Here is a 21,548-nt window from a genome sequence, read left to right as displayed (position 1 = left end):
GTGTTTACACCTCCCTAATGGGACATTCATCCAGATGTATTGTTATTGGTACAATATAGTTTTTTCTCGCATATTTAGCCCCGATTCTGATCAGCTGGATCTTCTCAAGGGAACATTTCATCCCTGCTCCATCCGTGAAAGCCATTATCTTGTCCACTGCTCTCTGGAGTACGTCCTGTTTTTCCGCGTACGACCGTCTTCTTGTCCAAAGGGTTATGTCGTCCACGTAAATAGCGACGCCTAAATCTGGGTCCTGCTGTAGTTCACTGGCGAGCTTACGCATGCCTACATTGAAGAGGATACGAGAAAGTATAGCTCCTTGTGGCGTGCCTCTGTTTGGGAGGTCGAAAGTGTCAGACCTAGTCGATCCCAAACCTATTGTCACGGTTTGGTGCGTCAGGAAGGACCTAACATATGTGGCGGCCAGAGTTTATGGACTCCAGGCCTTCCATGATCGAGTCATTGGAGAGTGTATCAAAAGTTTTCTCGATATCAAGTGCCAGTGTAAAATTGTCACTCGAGCCTCTGATCGGGTGCAGGACATCAGAAGGACATCAGAAGGAGAAACACGTCCTGAGCTGATACGTGTGGCCTGAAGCCGAACATGTTGCTGGGTAAAAGGTTTTCCGTCTCTACATAATTGGACAGTCTAGTTAAAGATCACTTTTTCAAACAACTTTCCCACGCATGATGTCAGCGAAATCGGTCTTAGGTTCTGGATATCCCTGGATTTACACGGCTTGGGTATTAGGGTGATATTGGACTCTTTCCATTCTATTGGGAGTTTCCCACCCTCACTCCAGCCTTTCTCATTAAAGAATTTCATGATTTGTGTTAGGGCTACGTCACTGAGCTTTCAGATCATGGCATTGGTAATCTGATCATTTCCTGGAGCCTTCTTTTTCCGAAAAGATTGGGCTGCCCTGTATATTTCTTCCAAGGTTATAGGTGCGTCTAAATCGGGTTGCTCTATTCCTTTGTATTCCGTGTGTAGCAGCTCTGTAGTAAGGTTGTGCCCGACATATATCTCCTTGATTGTGTTTATTAACTTGATGTCATCCCCTTTAAACTCGTTTTCTAGGGTCTTGAGTGTCCTGTTCGCCACTGTTTTTGTGCCTCCGGGGTCCATCATGCTTCGCAAGACGTGCCATGTCCTCTTAGTACTCAGCGTGCCTTTGAGCGAGTCAGTAAACTGTCTCCAATTGGTGTCACTCAAACGTTGCGCATACTCAATAGCTTGCTGTGCTAGTTGGGCTATACGTATTTTCAGCTTTCGGTTGTGTTTCTGTCTCCTCCAACGTTTGGTGAGGCTTCTTCTGGCGTCCCACAAATGAAGTAGGTGTTTATCGACCGCCAGAGTTTCAGTGTTTGTTTCAACCTCCTTCGTTACCCTCGTGTGTGTCCTTTTGATTTGTGCTGTCCATGTGCTGACGTCGGTCAGGTCTCCGTGAATGTCTAGCCCTTCGCGGAATTTCACCCAGTCCGAAACCTTGGCTTTCCCGATCACCCTTCTTATCGTGGCCACACTGAGCGATATACTCAAAATGAAATGGTCGCTGCCAAGATTTTCTCCTAGATTCGTCCACATCATGTTCCTTGCGGTGTTCGTGAATGTCAGATCTGGTGACGTGTCTTTTGAGACGCTATTACCCTAACGCGTATGGGGAGATCCTGCTGTGTAAGCTGGTATAGGTCGTACCTTTCCACTAGGTCCGCTAGCATTATTCCTGTTTCACTCTGGGAGGGCTATAAACATTGATTATTACCGTTTTAGTTCGGCAGCGCTTTCGAGGCCAGACCGTGATTATGTGATGTTAAATAGGCTTGTTCCCTGCATAGCTAATACTGAGTGCCACGTCCTTCTTTGCGAAGGTAGTAATTTGTGGGTACTCCGGGGTCTTGTAGCACACATAGCCCTTCAGATTTACTTGGTGTTTGCCTACCTCCTGTACGCATATAACATCGGGAGGGACTGGAGACGATTCAATAAATTTTGTGAAATTGGCGAGCTTTTCCTGCAGTGAGCAGCAATTCCACTGCCAAATTTCCACTTGTTCGGTCTGTTTACTATTACTCTGTCTAGCCATGATTGGTGTTCTCGTAACCCGGTCCTACTTCTTTCAGTTGTCTGGTAGGAGAGCCCGGGCTTTCACTTGTTCTCTTGCGGGGGTTCTGTGTCTGGCTTAGGTCACTAATGGTGCGTTCCATCTGTCCTAGTTTGGCAAAGACAAGCTGCATCTGCTGTACGAGGTAGGCTAGCGAGACATTGTTTGTGGTTGCTGCGTTGTCCAGAGTTGCACAACGGGTGCGTTCGCTGGGCCTGGCGTGTTGCTCGATTGTTTTAAAAGTAGTGCCTCGAGGCGTGCCATCCTAGACTTAACCTCCTCTAATTATGTTTTGAGTTGTCTGTTCTTGTCTACTACCCTTCTGTATTCAGGGTGTTGCATGATCGGTGGTGTAACAGATGTATGTTTAGCAGTGCGAGATACGATTTGCGCCCAGCTTACCCGATTCGCCTGTGGCTTGCTCTGTGCCAGGGATGCCCCGGGTGACTTGCTTCTCGGATGGGCTTTCGCCTTCGTGTCCTCCTGTGTGGTTGGTCTTGGCCTCGACGTGGACGTGGACCTTCGGCACTGCTGCCCTGATTGTCCATGCTCCGAGCGGTTGCTCGATGGCATGCGGGTTCTTGAGCGGCTCCTGTGGGTCGCACCTCGTCCGCACGCCCATTCCGATTCTTCGTCCTCCGAGGAGAACCATCGAGTTGCTGGCTTGTGTGGTTTCTAGGGTGGTTTCGCTGCCTGGTTTTGTACAGGCTTGAGGCGTTTTGGGCAACTGTGGTCTCCAGTAAGATGGTCCCCAGCGCAAATTGCACATGTTAGGGTACAGTTGTGAGTTACTTCTGGGTTGCTCATTCTGCAGGTACGGCATGTGGGCAAATCTGGTTGCGGGCACACGTCGGTGCAATGGCCAACTTCCCCACACGCTCAGCAGAATTAAACAGTGTTACAAAAAGGAATGCACTCCTTTTCACCTCTTCTGTAGTAAATGTATCTTGGTAGGACGTCTCCGAAGAAAGTAAGGAGAGCACTCTGAGAGTCTCCCAACATCCGGGCCTCTACAAGCTCCATGCCCTGGGTGCGAAAACGGATGCTCGCTTTGAGAGTTTTAGACGGAGTGTGCGGCTTTATACCGTGGATAGCACCTCTCCTGGTTCCTTCGCCTGGCGTGACATAGACATTGAGTAGGTGCGGTCTTCCCTTGATCTTCAAAGACGTGACGCCGCTCATCGCCATTGCGACGGTCGCATCCGGGGTGGAAACTAGTGCTATATTGGAGCCAGACTGGATACGGAGAATGAACTGGTCGCACCTGATTTTTCCTTGACAGGCCTCCACTATTGCGTCGGAAATCGCTTGGGTGGTTACATTCCTCAGTGGCAGTCCCTGGTGAGGTCGAAAGACCACTTTCAGGTCATCCTTGGATAGCGGTGGGGGCCTGCGTCTCGTGGGCCGACCCCGGCATTTTGGCTGGTTGTCCGCTGTATGCTTGCTGTCCGCGGAGAAGTCCCGTCCTCGCCGTAAATTACACTCCTTTGCCTGTTTGTTCCATGCTCTGAGCGATTGGGATATCTGCCAACCCTCCTCTGCGTGGTCAGTCTCCATTTGGGTGGGGAAATGCGCGTTGGCATGTGCAGACACCATGGTGCAATTCCCGGTCGGTCGTTCATCGTCCCGGTTTTGGGCGGCGAAGTCCATAACCTCTTCGCTCAAAGCCAGTGCGGGTTGTTGAGCCATCGGATGCGATTCTGTAGTTCTGCGGCGAGGTTGTGGTTGACATCTACGGGCGCGCATCTCCCGGCTTCGCCGCTACTCCCCTACTCGGGGTGGTGGAGGCTTCACATGGGTGAAGTGACAAGTGGCCGTCAAATCGTGAAAAATGGTCTGAGTTTGGTGAGAGTTGTGTCCACCGATGCCGGAGCACTTCCCCTTCAAGCGGGTGACAATAGACAGTTTTAGTATAGCGTACGCTATTCCATTGTGTACGCTAAAAAATAGCGGGTCATCACTGCGCATGCGCTCAACGCTAAACAAAATAGCGGGCATAGCGGGCGTATGCAATGCAAATGAGTTAACGTTAGCGTTTTTGCGTGGTTTGCGGAGTTTGCAGGAAACGTGGCGGCGGTCCCGGCTGCCTGCTTCGAACTGAATTTCATGTTGCTTTTGTAAAATGCACTGCGTTCGTAGCAAATGACTGTGTAAACAGCTTTCGCGTAGTCTCAAGCCGCTTTGACGACAGAGTATTATGGATAACTTCGTGGTGTTTTCGAGATCGCTTCTCGTTTCGAACGAGTCGAAGGCTAACGAAAGAAACGTTCGAGATGTCAGCGCCACCTATCGCTACAGGCGCGAAATAGCCGCAACGACGGCATATGGCCTCACAGATCCGAAGATATCGCCGGCCAACTAAAATTGTAGAAAACGTGCGCTGCTTAGCGTACGCTATGTTATAGCGTATAGCGCACGCTACAGTTGCGTACGCTAAACTAAAACTGTCTAATATCCGGACGGTTTCAGGGGAAAAACCACCCGAAATTGTAGATCATGCGGAGGTCGATATGCACGCGTCTGCACTGGTCGATGTCCATAGGCGTTTTTGGCAGCAGAAACTTGAGGGTGATCTGCTTTAATGGGCAGACGACATGATGGGCTGAACAATTGTCAAGAAGAAGACAAACTTTGCGGCCAGACTTCTCCAGTTCGGCATCCCACGCCTGTAGCCACTCAACGAAAAAATCGCATGTCATCCAAGCTTTCGTATTGGACGCGTATCGAACCGAGAGGCCTTTCGCATTCTTAAAGCAGCGTGGCGACCTGATCTTTCTGATAACAAGCGGCCGTAGTTTGCATGACCCATCCATATTTGCAGCAAGCAAAATCGATACGCGCACTTTGCAGTTCTTTCCACCATGGCATGCAGTGCCCTTCAGATGCAGAGTCTTGTTTGGCAACATTTTCCAAAACAGTGCCGTCTCATCTGCTTTTAATATTTGCGACGGCGAAAAGCTGTCGGAAATATTTGGCCACTTTTTGGACAACCACTTCTCTATGTGACTTGTGCTAGTCGCCTCGCTTTCGCCCGAAAGGGTCTTTCTGATGATGCTGTAGCGACTCTTAAATCACTGCTGCCAACCAGTGCCACCAGTGAAGCTTTCTTCTCCGAAGGCCACAGCAAACCATTTGGCCTTCTCCATGAGCATTGGGCCATCAACAGGTATGTTCTTGGCACGTGTCTCCAAAAGCCAGGCGTAAAATGCCTTCTCGACCTTGTCAAAGGTTGGAACGCGCACACGACATGTTCCAGGGCAACTGGACTGCACTGCCTTCAGCTTAACACCGGCTTTGTTCTTGAGGATCGTACTCGGGGTGATGCGAGGCATTTCGGACACCGCAGCGACCGGCAACTTTTTCTCGCCAGCTTTTGTTGAAAAATCAAAATTCTTGCATTTTTTTCGCAGCCATGGCTCCGGAACACGTGCCAAAAGCGGAAAGAAAAATGCACTGCACCACACGAGTCTCAAGCCTTCGCGTTGGCCTCGTGAATAAAAGGAACAAAGCGAATCGAAAGACGCACCGTTCCGCATCTCTGCACTACCACAAGGCCAAGCTGCACTGACCTCGTTCATCTCTCTGCACCAGCGGTGTCAACCAACCAAAACACAGGAAACGGGCGCCTGCGGTCAGTGTGGTTTCTCTCTCCTGCTTCCCTTTCACACCCAATCGCACTCCAAGTGCTCCTCGTCATGTGCCTTTTAACCACACGCCCCTTTCTCAGAGTGCGGGGCGGCGCACGTGATATCGCGGAAAACATCGCAAGAGCTTCGTGAGGAGATGCGCTATTGCGGGGTTGGATGCGATGGGAGAAGCGCACTTGCAGGGGTGGGGTATGGTGGGAGAAGCGCACTTGCCTGGAACGCAGCTTAGCACGAAGTTCGATACATCGATATGCCGGTGCACGGTAGTTCTATCTACGCGAGCAATAGCGCTATACTTTTGCATGGGATTCCCACCGGGATTTTTCAACTGTTCCATGTAGGCAATAATTATATATATCCGGGATCGACTGTATGTCTAAACCAAACTGAGATTAACATTCAGAAATTTCAGTATGGCCATGTGCTATATATCTGTTCAAACTTGAGCACTGAACAAAAATGTTTTTGCAGTCCCCGCTAATTCGCCATGTTTTCCCTCCACAGACCATGTTTTTGACTTTACAAGCACCAACCTGGAAGTCTATCAAATGTACTGCCACCCAATTGTGGAGTCAGTTATGCGAGGCTTCAATGGTAAGCTCCTTGCAGCATGAGGATGAACCAGAAGCGTTTTACCACTGTGTCTTTTGCTGCCATGAGTGATAATGTTTAAGTGAAGAGACAAAGGTAGCAATACGGGCTTGTTGGTACATCTTCACTGAAGGGAAGTCAAGCACAGAGAAACACCAGGACAAAAAGAAAGGAGGCATGGTGGACACACAAGCACCTGTTTGTCCACTGTGCCTCCTTTCTTGTCCTCGTGTTTATGCTTAACTTCCCTGGAGAGGTCGTGGGAGGATCACAGGTGTGCATAACTGACTCCACCCAATTGTGGAGTCAGTTATGCTAGGCTTCAATTGTAAGCTCCTTGCAGCATGAGGATGAACCAGAAGGGTTTTACCACTGTGTCTTTTGCTGCCATGAGTGATAATGTTTAAGTGAAGAGACAAAGGTAGCAATATGGGCTTGTTGGTACATCTTCACTGAAGGGAAGTCAAGCACAGAGAAACACCAGGACAAAAAGAAAGGAGGCATGGTGGACACACAAGCACCTATTTGTCCACTGTGCCTTTTTTCTTGTCCTCGTGTTTATGCTTAACTTCCCTGGAGAGGTCGTGGGAGGATTACAGGTGTGCAACGGGCAGATCCCCTCCCCCCTTTTTTTCTTTTTACTTCTTATACTTGCAGCCAGTTTTTCCTGATTGGCTGATGTGATGCATAGCCTCCATTGCACAGAGTGTGTGAGATGAAAATAGAGCATAGCACAGCTGTTGTGCTCTCACAAAAAGAGCAACTGCTCAATGTTTGCCTGTACAAATAGCCATTCATATTATGTGGTGAATATTGCGATACTAAAGAAGGTTTGCTGTGTTGCCTCTCTATGTAGTGCGAACAGCGAATGTTTGTTTTCAAGAAAATGCAGCTATAGAGTGGGTGACTTATACCCCTGTCACACGCTAAATCTAATGTCATTACTAACAAAACACATTTGTTGGGATTAATGTCATTATCACGGCAAAAATTATTGTCATTTGAAAATGATGACATTGACGATAGTAAAAGAAAAGACACTCAAAAATAGCCTCAATCTCACCTTTGTCCAATAATTATTTTCCAATATGCTAAATTCCCTTCGAATATCTGATCGCCCCTTTCATACCGTAGTGTTTTGATCACTAACTTATAAACATTGCCAATGAAAGTGAGTCAAGCCAAGCTGAAGATCAGGCAAGCAACATGGTGAAAAGCATGATGGGTGCGTAGGCTACATCTGCTAATGAGGAACGAGAACAGCAGTTGCATGTCATCACTATTCTGATGTGCATGCAGGCTCCTAATATCCACATTCTTGGCGTGTGCCACAGGAAAATATGTGCATGCATTTACGTCAAGTCAACCGAAGTGGCCGCGGCTGATGCTCCAGGGTGAACCAACACGACTGCCACAGCGAAAGTTAAAGGCTGTCTAGTCACTGGATTGAGAGTAGCTTTCTGTGATTATGCACTGTGATGCACTTCAATCTCGTTAAAGTAATAATTAGGTAATAAAATCAGTAAAACAATAGTTATTTTTTTAAAACAAAAAAAGAAGCACATACTGTTTGCGAAACTGACCGGTAGGCTCATGGTGTTGAGGATACACATTCAGTTCTAAAATGATTGTATAAATGTCATTGTCATTTGTCATGTCATTTGTAAATTTCAAACGTTTGTAAATTTCATTTTCGATAAACGTAATTAGTTGTAAATGACATTAGCTTTGCCGTGTGACAGGGGTATTAGGCAAGTATGTGTACTAAAGAATTGTAAATGTGTGACATGTTCAGCAATTTGACATCATACACCTGTACTGCTCAAGTTCACCTTAGTGCTGGTTTATAAATACTTCAATCATGCATTGATGTAGGGCAATGGTTGTGCAAGATTTCTTATTACCTTTAGTTAAGCAGGCAATGTGCAAAAGTGGCAGGATGTTTTGGGACATGGACAGAAAGTGAACAGAATTGCTGCGAAGGGTGACAAACACAGCTTCTGTTGTTAAAGGACAGCTGGAGATAATGAAAGAGAGGAGAACAGAGGACAGTTTGTGAAAGCAATTAGCCCACTTCTGCAACTGCTGTCCACATGTCCTAGGTGACAACAGTGGCTAAAGTCGTAAAGGACTCTTAAATAGCTTGAGCACCCCCTCAAACCTTATTGTGCACTTACCACCATCGTCAGTTCTGCTTATAATATGATCAATGATGCATTGGCATCAATGACATTTTATTGCGATAGCAATTCTACGGACACTTGATGTGCATTTGTGCTGCATTCATGCGCTCACGCTTCCACTACCATGGAAGCATGACAGGGCGCAGTGCATTTGGCTACAGAAATGATGAAGCCACATGGACACACCATCATGCTCTGCTGCGGAGCCAGGTTCTGCCTTTTGCTGCTGGCATGAACATTCTACACACACCAGTTTTCCTGCTATGCAGCTACGTGCATACAGTGGTCTGAGTGGAAGGGACAGTAAACTTCAAGCCATGGAGAACCGACTATGGGGAGGCTACGGGGCTCGAGCCCCCTCCAGAGCTTTCCGGGGGGGAGGGAGGGGGCTGAGACCCCCCCCCCATTTCCCCGCGATGCGAAAATTCACTCCCCCACTACTGGAGTTTTTTAACCCACATCATTGGAGATTTCTTTTGACTTGCCTCTACCTTTTCACCTGATATTTTATTGGGGCTAATAGCTTACTGCATCATTATTTGCGCGGACGTGCACGGTTTCTAATTCATACTTTCACTTTATTTATTCAAACCCTGACGATAGGATGACAAGCGCATTAGAAGCATCAGCCTCGGCTGGCTCATCCGTTTTATATTTCCACTGTAAACACCATGCATGTATACAATACATTTAAATATATACACAGGACAAAGTTTATATTTTTGCAAGATGAGGAAGTAGGCAATTAACAATTATTTCTAAAGGTATGGATAACCTTTGCCTAGAGAATGAATATGCTGCTGTATATTTGCCTCCTTTCATTTGCTTTGCATGCTTTTTTGACCCTGCAGAAAACCTGCAAACTTCAGTGACCCCTTTGGCAGAGTATGTTATCCATGGTGTATGAAATGCATGTGAAAGATATGTGTTTCAGTATTGCTTCTCTTTCCAGTAGGCAATTCTAACGACTCATGAAAAAAGAAAGGAGAAACTCTTCTAATAAGTTACGACACTTATTAAGGATGGAAACATTGTCACTTGCATGCAGATGTCATAAATATATACAGGGTGCCCCAATTAACTATGATGCGCCAACATTAAAAAAAAGTGCAATTGCATTACTCCATGAAAACCTAGTGCATATTGTTTCCAGTAGAGTGTAGTAGACGCCAGTAATTTTTTCGTTACTATGATTTATTTAGGTAATTGTAAATAATTATCTAACTTGAGAGGCACTATCCTAATTATAAAAGTGTCGATGAGGCATATGTAGGCACAGCCAAGGGACATCTAACTGTGGTATTTTCAGTGACTTACTAATGTACTAATTTTTTCCGACTGGTGGATAAACCCTGCAAAATATGAAAAATACCATGTGGCTGTGCCCCCCACCTGCATAATAAAGCAGCGCCCTCGAACAGGCTCCCTCTGAGTTAGCCAGAACAAAATAAAGGAAATAAAGAAAAACATCGTGATCTAGCTAGTGCCTCATATGGTGCACCCTGGCCGAAGTAACATGTCGCGTTTGGTGTTAGCTGGAAACAAACTGTGATAGCTGTCGTTGTAGTGTAGATAAAGTGCACGGATGGGTCTTCTTTCTTTTTTTTTTCTCCACAATGCCTATCACCACAAAAACGAATTGATAATGTGAGTGTAAAGATTTAAAAGTGCGTTTTGTTTCATCCCAGTCGCCATGTCTTTCTCTAATGAGCAGAAGGAAAACATTATCCTTGCCTTGGGAGCTGCAAATGGCAACAAGAGGAAGGTCGCAAATATATATCAGTCATGGAAGTGTGGCGCTATACCAAACATATAGACTATTATCAGAAATTATGAAAGCCAGAGACAAACCAGCAGCTTCCAGAAACAGCCACAGAGGACCCTATCTTCGAGTCCTAACCTATGCACGGATGTTCTGGCATTTATGGCCTCAAACCCTCATGCTAGCTTACGGGACATGGCTGCCCAGGTACCAATTTCCAAGTCATCAGTTTGGAGGATTCTAAATCACTGAGCCTTTCACTCGTACCACCTTAGCCAGCACCAATGCTTGGAAGGTAGGAACCTGCCGAATCGTCTAGATTTCTTGAAATGGGTCCTCACAAAAGCCGATGAGTTGCCAGACTTTGTGAGCAACATCATGTGCACAGCTGAAGCCAGTCTTTGCAAAAATGCCCAGGTAAATTTGCATAATGCACACTTTTGGAGTGGCTCCAATCCACACTGGGTGAAGCATACTCGGCACCTGTACCAATCGGTGTTCAGTGTGTGTTGCAGAATTTACTATGGAGCAATAATCGGTCCCACCTTCTTCAATGGCACACTGACTGGACAGCATTACGTGGACAAAGTCCTTGAAGGAGTAGTGGATGAGTTTCTCAGTGAAGTCTTGCTGTCGTGTCTTCCACTGCTGTGGTATCCACAAAATGGGGTGTGAGCATACAACAGCAGCCAAGCACGAAACTGGCTGGATGCGACTTTTCATGCGCAATAAATTGGAAGGCATGGGCCTCTCAATTAACTGGCTAAGTCACCTGAGCTTTCTCCACTCGATTTCTTTCTTTGGAGTTATGTGAAAGATCGTGCTTACATGATCGAGACAGACGTCAGATTAGCTCAAGACAAGGATAATGGATGTCTGCTGTAAAATTCGAGCTTTGGTGATCAAGAACGCCACTGAAGTTGTGACAAAGTGGACTCAGTACTGCCTAGCTGCAGAAGGACACCTGTGCGAACAAGCCCTCTAAGTTCTAATGTTCAAGTGAAGAGGAACGCTTTTATTTTTTGCCGCGAGCTAGTTTTTGCCGCGGTTATACATTGACATGAAATCAAGAACCGTCATTTTAATTTGGTTTTGGTCCGAAGCACGTTTCTGGTGCGAAATGTACCTGCGTGTGCACTCTCTCGGTGCGGTGTGAGCAGAGCCAGGATTTTTACACATTCTATGCCTATTACATTGCTTTCTGCATTTCGTGCGTACTCAGAGCGGTGCTTCGGCCGCGTTATCAAGGGGCTTTTGTTGTCAATGTGATCAGTCGGCCTTGAGATAGGGATAATGAGTGTGACATAGAAATTAGAGGAAGGAATAGCTGCGAAGCCGCGAAACCTGCTGTTGGTGTTCCTTCCGTATCATTATCAAGGTGATGCACTGTCTCTTTCTTCAGGTTTTAGACAGGCAAAGCAGTTGCGTTCAGTCAGCTTATTTGAGGGCGCTGCTTTATGATGCAGGTGGGCGCACAGTCGCATGGTATTTTTTATAATTGTGGGGTTGCTTTACCACTCGGGGAAAAAATAGTACGCAATTAGTATGTCGCTGAAAATACCACAGTTAGATGTCCCTTGGCTGTGCCTGCAAATGCCTCATTGACACTTTCATAATTAAAACATTAATTCTCGAGTTAGATGATTGCAAAAACTTAATTAAACCTCATTAACAAAAAATTTGTGGCGGCTACTCCGCTGTTCTGGAAACTATATGCACTAGGTGTTCCTTGAGTAACGCAATTGCTCTTTTTTTGAATACTTAGTGCATGACAGTAGGGACACCCTTTATAATTCACTAAATCACCGAAATAAAGCCAAGCCGCATTCACTCCAAATCAGAATCAACAGCAGTCATGCGCAGCAGCCCTTATACTCGCACTCACAGTAAAACAAAAGAGAGAGAGGCTGCAGTTTCTCCCGAAAGAGCAGTATTAGTAGTGATGGCGAAGTATATGACAATTCCACGAAGGAAGATTACGCCACCAAGAGACGCCAGATGCTTGGCGTCTGGCGGAGACTTGGGCTGTGAAAGTGAACTGTCTCCTACTACGAAGTCTTGTAAATACTCATATAACACCGTCACTTCAGGGAACAGTTCTTTGCGGTCATACGAAGTTTCTTCAATTGCAACTGGTATTGGGTGAAGGAATATAGTACATGAAGTGAGAGTCTGCTGGCATCTGGTAGTTGAGCAGGCATTTGTAAGTTGAGGACGCACATACGAAAAAACTATGCTTTATTTCCTACATTTCGGCCGGGGTCCGGACTTCGTCAGGGAGTACATGAAACGGTAAGGCACTGAGCTTAAATACGCACATGGCATATGAAGCCCCCTACGTGCTTGTCCACTGCCAAGACAGATTGTTGCTGTAAGGGGCTTGCGCTCATGACAAATCAACAGTACATGTAAAAAAAAAAAATCGCAATTGCGAGGGTTGTAACAGGTTCGCATATATATATATATATATATATATATATATATATATATATATATATATATATATATATATACACACATAAACACACATTCATGAGGGGGGGGGGGTGTTCGGATAGCTGGTCAAGCCCCAGCCCCTCCCTGAAAAATGAAAACTTTCTGCTTGTACTTCAAGCTCCAAACAACAGTGATTTTCCTTTAGTCTTGGCTCGTGCATCAAATGCTCTGCAACACCGCTGGCTTTGCTCCTCATTGTGCCAACTTTCTGATATGCGTGGTAGCTGCCAGAGTACTGTTTCTGTGGCACAGCATCAGCTGCCTTGCGCGTTGCTTGATGCCAACATGTTCCTCCCACATATTGTTCGAACATTGTCTGAGGAACTTTGTTACAGCTATAAACCTTGCTATTAGCTTTAGTGCTTTGCCTTATTGGGTGAAACTGATACTTTTTGACAGGACTACTGCATGATCAATATCAGTCTCGCTCCCAGTAGAAGCAGTGAATTTGCAAGTGCAACTTTTGCTTCCAAAAAAGCGAGTGCTCCTTTCTTATTTCTTTTGATATTCAGCCACCTACTGAACCCACAGTGAATGTTTAAAAATAGAACTTCTCTCGTCGTACCTTCTTTGCTCCACAATTCTTGTTCATTGAAATTCCCATGCATATGACTGTCAGCTACAGTTTGCAGCCAATTTTTCAGAATGGCTTACCTGCTGATGTGTGAAGGAAGAGCATTTTGTTTGTTGCTACGTTTCCTCTGTAGTGTACACGATAAAACACACGGACAAGAATGAACGATGGCTATCTGTGCTTGTCGTTAACTGCCTATGACAAGTAAACTTGCGAGCTTTCCACAATTTCTTCACATGTTTATATGTGTAGTTTCTTGTAATTTTGACAGGTACGTAAATAATTCACAATGAATTTTGCAACTTTTCTTTTTTTCAGCATGACCAGTAAAATGCATTCGGCATTCCTGGTATACTTTTTAGAGATAATTGGCAATAAATAAGTGCCTTTAGTAAATATGTCCCTCTTTAAAAAAAATTTGTTTGGAGTTTTCTTTGGCAGATAAAGGGTGAAAAGGACACTAAACGGCAGCCCCAAATTAGTGTAGTCTAGTAGAGTATTCTTTGAAATTTCTAGCCTTACTTCTTTGGCACCAATTCACCGATTACAGAGAAAATTAAGGCCAAGCTTCCCCTTTTCAATCTTCGCACACAAATTGCGACGCCAGTGTCAGTGCCACGTTAGATTTCACACCATTTTCGTATGTTTGGGCCATTTCTGTGTTCAGGTCTCCACACTGGGTCTCTGCCTACTTTGGAATGCTGTTCAACACTTCCTTATAGGCAAACCTTTAGCCATCCCTGAGCGACCACTGTCAAAATGTGTGATATCAAATGGAACTAGTGCGGGAACTTCGAAATTGGGTCGCGACCCACTCTGTTTTTTCTGTCCTTTCCAATTTGACAAACGTTCACTCGCTGTGAGAGTGACGTTAGTATTAAGTGCATTCTGTCAGTGTTGTTTAGCCTAGTTTGATACAGGAGACCATCATTAATACGTCTCAGAAAAAAACACAAGAAAAATGTACTAACCAGGAAAACGTATGATCTGAAGTGTCTAAAAAAATTGGCAGGCTCAATTGTTGACATCTGTGTAATGCTTAAGCTGGTGGTGCTCCAGCGGCCTGAGACGCGTTTTGTTGCTTACTTGTAGCGTGGCGTTTTAAGAAGGCGGCAGGCAACTGAAACAGGATCGAGCTAGTGGGCGGCGCCGGATGCCATCGAAGCGAAACGTGATGCCCACATCGTGCCACCTGCAGCAGGGAATGGCAGCGTGTGTGGGTTATCGCCTTCTAAAAGCTTGCAGTATGCTACCACTGGCACTACCCACCATGCGCTGTAAAACAGATGGGTGAAGATGTTCATCGCAGTAGGTCTGACGGCGATAGTTAAGAATGCGGCGTGTGGCGTAGTTTTTCACGTGAGGCGGGCGGCTATGCACTGTTCGCGATCGCGCGTGCCTCACGGCTTTTCTTGTTCACATTGGATCTAGCAGCCAGAAAACGTGTATGATTGCAGTCTGCACCAGGGAACGGCGGCTCATTTCGGTTATTGCTTAATAAAAGTGTGCGCTACGCTTCTGATGGCACCACGTGCTGTGAAACAGCTAGCCGAAGATGGTTATCGCAGTAGGGTTGGCGGTGATAGCCGGGAATGCCTCGTGCAAAGACTGCGGAGAAGATTATTTTGGTACCGAAATGAGGAACTAAGTGCACGCCGGTGTTTTCACGCGAGACTGGCGGGTGAGTATTGCAGTGAAGCTGCCGCGGTGAGCAGCTATGTACTAGATTCGCGCTTAGCTCGCACGTTTTCTTGTTTACATGGGATCTTGCAGCTGGAAAACGTGTCATACTATTGCAGTTTGACGATGTACTGAACATTGGCGCCGAAAAATCGTGTATTCCGGGAACGTATGAACCAGTAAAAAATGAGTAGAACTCTATTGGGTCATTTTTCGTGTTCTCGATAGCAAACGTTGGCGCCGGAAAAACATGCGTAATGGGAATGCATCAATGAGGTTCTGTAGTTGACCTCACAGTAGCAAAATCGGCGGGGAACGCAAAAAACTTTGCTTTCATGAGAATTTCGTTGGTGCGGAAAGAGACATCACAGATGGGTAATGCACCGCAGAACAAAACTTTGCTGTCAAAATTTCGTTAGTCTGCTTTGCAAGCTTTGCTCGAGGATATAGAAGCGCATTGCCGACAGTACAAAGTGCACAGCGCCATTGCGACAGTACAAGCAGTGGCAGCACTGCCGTAGCGCAGTATTCTCGGTAGATTGCTTTCGGAGATGCAGTCACTTTTGCGAGATATTGCGTAACTCGGCACTGGACTTGGAGCAACAACACATGCAGCAGCATTTCTCGAGTGCATGCTGTTGCACGTAGGCGCCAACGCATCTAGTGTTGAGCGCAAAAGTGATTGTATCTCGTGCCCCCGAAGGCAAACGATCGAGATAACGGCCATTTCATGCAAATCTACGGCCGGCGCCGAATCTGCATGCGATGCCTGTCGGGTGGCACCAAAACCAGCGTTCTTGATGCAAGGGATGCATATTCCCGGACAATCGCTCAATCATGGCCTGATGCGTGACACTCCATATGCTGCGACCGCCACCTCAAGCGCCATAAACAATTCCAAGTGGGTGGGACATGGATTTTTCTTGTTTTTTGTTGCATTTTTTTATCACCAAGGCACACATTAAGCAGTGCACTGCCGTGATCAGCGATTGTTCTTCGAAATGCGCATTTATTTTGTGTTCAGTTTCGCCTCACGCGATTGGCATAGGCCGGGGGGAACGCAAACTGAATGCACGTTTCGAACAACGATCTACGATCTTGCCTATAGTAGGCTTGCAAAAACTGTCGTCACATGTCGGTAGCAACATGGGTAGCAACACGCGTGCCACTTCAAACGGGTTATTAACAAACAAGATGGTGGCCATGACGTGTTTCCAGCACACTGACCGCTTCTGGCGCTTAGTTGTTTTTGTGAACGAGAATAGCGGTGCCCACAGTAGTAATGTGGTGGTATTTTACGTAATTTTAGTGCAAAACAATAGAATTTGAGCACATTTTGGAGCCTACTAGCCTTATGCAAGTAGGTAATATGCAGAGTTATGTTCCAGTAAACTTCGTTGATGCTGGATTGCAATACAGCGACATTTCGTTGCCGAGAGGTTCGAAATGCATTGAATCCTATGGGCGTTTGCTGGGGATATGAAAATGTTTGATTGTCGTGAGAATTTCATTGTTGCGGGATTTTGTTATCGTGGGTTTTGGCTGTACTGTATTTCTCTCTAGACCCGCTGCAGTAGCTTTTGATGGGGGTTGTTAAGAATGGCGAGCTACAAGGCAAAATTGCCACCCAATTACGACAAGGGGGCAAGACGCGCATTCCGCACTCTCCGTCGCTACAGCTAGGAGGCGTTCGAAGAAGCGGCCTTTGCGCTGTTAAGAATGGTGAACTGCAAAGCAAGATTGCCACCCAGTTACGACAGGGCGACACGACGCGCATCTCCCCCTCACCGTCGCTGCAGCTAGGAGGCGTTCGAAGAAGCGGCCTTTGTGCTGAAAACCGCCGCCTTCCACCAGCCCCATCGACATTGTGACGGGACGAGTTCGGTGTGTGAACAATGGTTTCGGAGTTCCCCAACGTGGACCTGATATGACACGCATGGACAAGCTGCCGTGGGGAAGCCGTATTTTGGTGCTTCTCATGCTCGTCCAGACGCAAGACAAAGAGCTACCCTCGATGGGCGCCGATACTTCCCGGAACGGCACCCCTCCAACGCCGGCGTCGGGCATCAGAACGCGGTTTCCTTTGTGTACGTAAACTGATCTGTGGAGCAGCGGCGAGTTGGTGATGAGTAAACGAACAGTCGCCGCCTCGTATGGCCGGCGGACCGAGTGTATAAAAACTGTTGTTGTGCGAATGCTGGGGACACTTCTCTTGAGCAGTCATGTTAGACTGAGTCACTTCTCTCATGCAGTCATGTTGGACTGATACTCTTTTTCTCAAGCAGTCATGTTAGACTGATTTAATTTCTGTAAATAAACCCATTTTCCTCGTTCTCGATGAGAAGCAGTTCTTCACTTCATCAACGATCTCAGCGTAAATAAGTTGGACGACGGCATGGGCCAGCTACCTTCGAATTCATGCCGTACTCCAATCTTTGCAAAGGACCATGAGCGATGGGATTGAGCCCCCAATCCTGACAACTGGCTGACAGCGGTGAGATGGACTTTGCGACATGGTGCTGTATCTGCGGTGAGTGCTTGGTTTTTGCTTTGACTCTCTAGGCTTCATTTTGTGGTTGTTCTATTTAGAACAGTAGGGAAGCTAGATTGTTGTGTGTTAGCTAGGTTGTGTTTTCCTAGCTAGATTTAGAGAGCAGAATCAAGGCAGTAAAGCAGCAGTCATGGAGTTAAGGACACTGCTGAGAGACGAGTTGTTGATTGTTGGTGAGGAACTGGGCCTAGATGTACGCAAGGAAATGCTGAAATCAGAATTATTGCATATCATTTCCGAACAGGCCAGTGAGGAAGAAGTTGAACTGGGGTTTGAACTTCTGAAAAAGAGAGAAGAACGAGAAAGAAAAGAAAGGGAGGAACGCGATAAAGATCGCGAGTTAAGAAAAATGCAACTTGAACTTGAAAGCAAACGTTTGGAGTTGTCTCAAGGAAGTGAAGGCGCTCTGGGGCGATCAAGTGAGGCAGAATCATACCGCATGGACAGGCTATTAAAGCCATTTGAGGTCGGGACCGACATAGGCTTGTTCCTAAGCAATTTTGAAACGACTTGCGAAAAGATGAACTTCGACCCGAGTACATGGCCACAGCGGTTGCTGTCTATGTTGCCGTGTGAGGCGGCGGAAGTAATCGCCAGATTGAGTGCGCAGGATGCATATGATTATGCAAAAGTTAAGGCTAGTCTCCTGAAGAAATACCGCCTTTCAGCCGAAGCTTTTCGGCAAAGGTTTAGGAGCACAGGCAAGAAAGATAGCGAGGGCTATCCGGAGTTTGCATATAGCTTAAAGGCCAACCTAGTCGAGTGGCTTAAAAGCGCGGAAGCGTACGACAGCAGAGACATGATCATTAAATGCATGTGTCTAGAGCAGTTTTAGAAAACCATCCCCCAAGCTGTGAAACTGTGGGTGCAAGACAGAGGTAATGTAAACACTGTGGAAAGGGCGGCTGAATTAGCCGAAGAGTACGCAACCCGTAGAAAGTTGAACGCCGAGGAGGGAAACTGGGACAGTCGAAATGGACCGTGGAAACCATTTTCGTTCAAAAAGGGTGCGCAAACTAGACGATCCGAGCCTGTAGACATGGCGGAAAAGCCCGCAGAAAAGAGCGAGGAGAAACTTAACGGAGAAACCGCACAAAAAGAACAGAAAAGAAAATTCGAATCTGTTAGACCAATTCGCTGTTACAAATGCCACAAACTGGGACATATAGCTGTAAACTGCGAGAAGTCTAGCGTAGTTTTTTCCTACGTGGAGGAAAAAGATGAGAATATGGAACTTTTAAGTCCATATCTCCACGACCTGCAAGTTAATGGAAAACCATGCCGAGTGCTAAGAGAGAGTGCCGCCACGCTGGACATTGTGCATCCGTCTTACGTGATGGTAGATGACTTCACCGGAGAAGTAGCATGGATAAAACAGGTTGTAGAAGAACACAGCGTGTGTCTGCCCATGGCCAAAGTCAAAATCAGTGGACCATTCGGGGAGCTAGAGACTGAGGCTGCAGTTTCCAAATTTTTGTCACTGCAGTATCCCTACATCTTTTCGAATCGTTCGTATCAGTTACTGCGTGACAGAGGGCTCAAACTGGGAGAGGGCATAGTACAGGCTTTGACCCGGGGCCAAGCTCGTAAGATCGCGGCGCTTTCGGCTGAAAATGCTCAAGCTCCTCCAGCGGAAGCAGAAAAGGGAATAACTTCAATACCCGAATCCGAGCTAGGCCCGAGGGACAAAAGAACAGTTGAGGAGAGCCTGCCAGCTGACCAGCTCAATGAGAGCGTAGCACTAGAGTGTCAGAGTTCTAGCCTGCAGGAAGAGCAAGCAGATGCGCTCACAAGCGAGACAGGGTCGTTATTCTCACCGGCCTCAAAGAACTTTGATCAGCTCTTACGCGTGGATAGAGAGTCACTGGCAGCTGAGCAAAAGAATGATGAAAGCTTAGCTAAATTACGTGACACAGCTAAAGAAGGCATTGCTAGTCGCAATGTAACAATACATGAGAGAGGAGGATTGTTGTATCGGCATTACAGAGATCGAAAGGGTAGGATTTTAGATCAGTTAGTCATACCTACTAAGTATAGGGAGGACCTTTTGAGTCTTTGTCATGGAAATGGGTGGTCCGGCCACCTAGGCATAAACAAATCAAAGGAAAGATTGCTTATGGAATACTACTGGCCTGGCTGTTTCAAAGATGTAAAAAACTTTGTAAGATCATGCCACGCCTGCCAGCGTTCTGGTAAACCAGGAGAGACATGGAAAGCTCCACTGAAGGTAGTGCCCTTAATAACAGAGCCTTTCAGACGACTTGTAATAGACACGGTAGGGCCTCTTCCAAAAACAAAATCAGGCTACAGGTACTTGTTTACCATGCTGTGTCCGGCTACCAAGTTTCCAGAAGCAATCCCTTTGAAAGAGCTCAGCTCCACCGAAGTAGTAGACGCGCTTTTGACAGTGTTTGCACGAGTTGGGTTTCCAGCCGAAATTCAGGCAGATCAAGGGTCAGTATTCACGAGCGCACTGACTTCCACATTCTTGCAAAAGTGCGGGGTAAAGTTAATACACAGTTCTGTCTATCACCCTCAGTCAAACAGTGTAGAGAGGTGGCATAAGGTGCTTAAGCGAGTTTTGCGTGCGCTCTGTTACGAGCACAAGGAGGACTGGGAGAAATGTCTGCCGGCAACTTTGTTTGCTTTGCGAACGGTTCCACATGAAGCGACAGGGTTCTCACCAGCAGAACTAGTGTATGGGAGGACACTCCGTTCTCTACTGAGAATGTTAAGAGAGATGTGGGAGGAAAGAGGGGAGAGTCCAACCGTGGTTGAATACGTGCTAAATTTACTGGAATGGCTAAGCGCAACCCAAGAACTAGTCGGAAAGAACATGGCACTAGCTCAAAAGAACGCCAAAGTCTATTACGACAAGAATGCGAGGCTTCGTACGTTTAACGCCGGAGACCAGGTCATGATCCTCAAACCTTCAAGAAAGAACAAGCTTGAAGTTCACTGGGACGGGCCCGTTAAAGTGTTGCACAAACTTTCAGATACTAACTATGCTTTGAGAATGCCCGGTCGCAGGAAGGAAGTGAGGATATATCACTAATTTTATGAAGCCGTATGTAGAGCGGAGCGGAGTCGTTAACTATACCGTCAAAGAGCCGGATGGCATTAGTACCAAGTTTAAGGAGTATAGGGCGACCTCCAACTCTGAAATCGGCCTAGAAGAAGTAGTAGAACACTCGGTAATTCCGCACGCTCTAAGACGCGAGCAGCTGGATGAGCTAAAAGGGCTGTTGGGGGAATATCTCGACAGATTCAGCGATCGGCCGGGTAGAACCGAACTGATAACGCATGAAATTGAGCTGATGTCTACCGAACCAGTAAGATCAAAACCTTACAGGGTGTCTCCAAGACAGAGAGAGATTATGGAGGCAGAGATACAGCGCATGCTAGAGTTGGGAGTTATGGAGCCCGCTGAGAGTGACTACACGTCACCGCTAATACTCGTAGAAACCCCTAACAAGGACCCTCGTCCGTGTGTTGACTACAGGAAGTTAAATGCCATCACTAGGGATCAGCTGTACCCGATACCCAACATTGAGGAATGAATTGAAAGAGTTAGCGCTGCTAAATACATTTCAACTGTAGATCTCGTGCGGGGGTACTGGCAAGTTCCCCTTTCAGAAAGCGCCAGCCGCTATGCCGCCTTCATCTCGCCTGAAGGCACTTTTCGCCCTCTCGCACTCAGCTTCGGGCTGAAGAACGCGCCGTTTAGCTTCTCTAAGTTAATGGATATTGTCCTAAAAGACTTGCAGGAGTTCGCCTTGCCTTATCTTGATGATGTGGCCATTTTTTCTGACAGCTGGGAACAGCACATATCGCACCTCAAACAGGTGTTCTCACGGTTGAGGGAAGCCGGCTTAACGATGAAAGTGGAAAAGTGTAGGTTTGGTTGTTAGCAGGTTACTTATCTGGGCCATGTTGTCGGTCAGGGCATGAGACGGCCG

General features: G+C 46.6%; 1 protein-coding gene across 7 annotated transcripts in view; it reads left to right on the top strand.

The window, feature by feature from the left end:
* Positions 1-21,548, top strand: part of LOC135917094 (uncharacterized) — a 146,381-nt gene that overhangs the window by 9,184 nt on the left and 115,649 nt on the right. For 6 of the 7 annotated variants that reach the window (XR_010569177.2, XM_065450586.2, XM_070529237.1 and 3 more), the window contains exon 3: positions 6,257-6,346. Coding sequence is in view for 6 of the 7 variants with exons in the window: in XM_065450586.2 (XP_065306658.1) it covers positions 6,257-6,346 (90 nt within the window). In the remaining variant the exon portion in view is untranslated. Of the gene's footprint in view, positions 1-5,515; positions 5,737-6,256; positions 6,347-21,548 lie in introns of all 7 variants that reach the window. The other variant, XM_065450587.2, reaches the window with a different exon arrangement.

Source organism: Dermacentor albipictus, unplaced genomic scaffold (genome assembly GCF_038994185.2).
Source record: "Dermacentor albipictus isolate Rhodes 1998 colony unplaced genomic scaffold, USDA_Dalb.pri_finalv2 scaffold_19, whole genome shotgun sequence".
NCBI classification, from domain to species: Eukaryota; Metazoa; Arthropoda; class Arachnida; order Ixodida; family Ixodidae; genus Dermacentor; species Dermacentor albipictus.
This window is presented reverse-complemented; position numbering and strand designations above follow the sequence as displayed.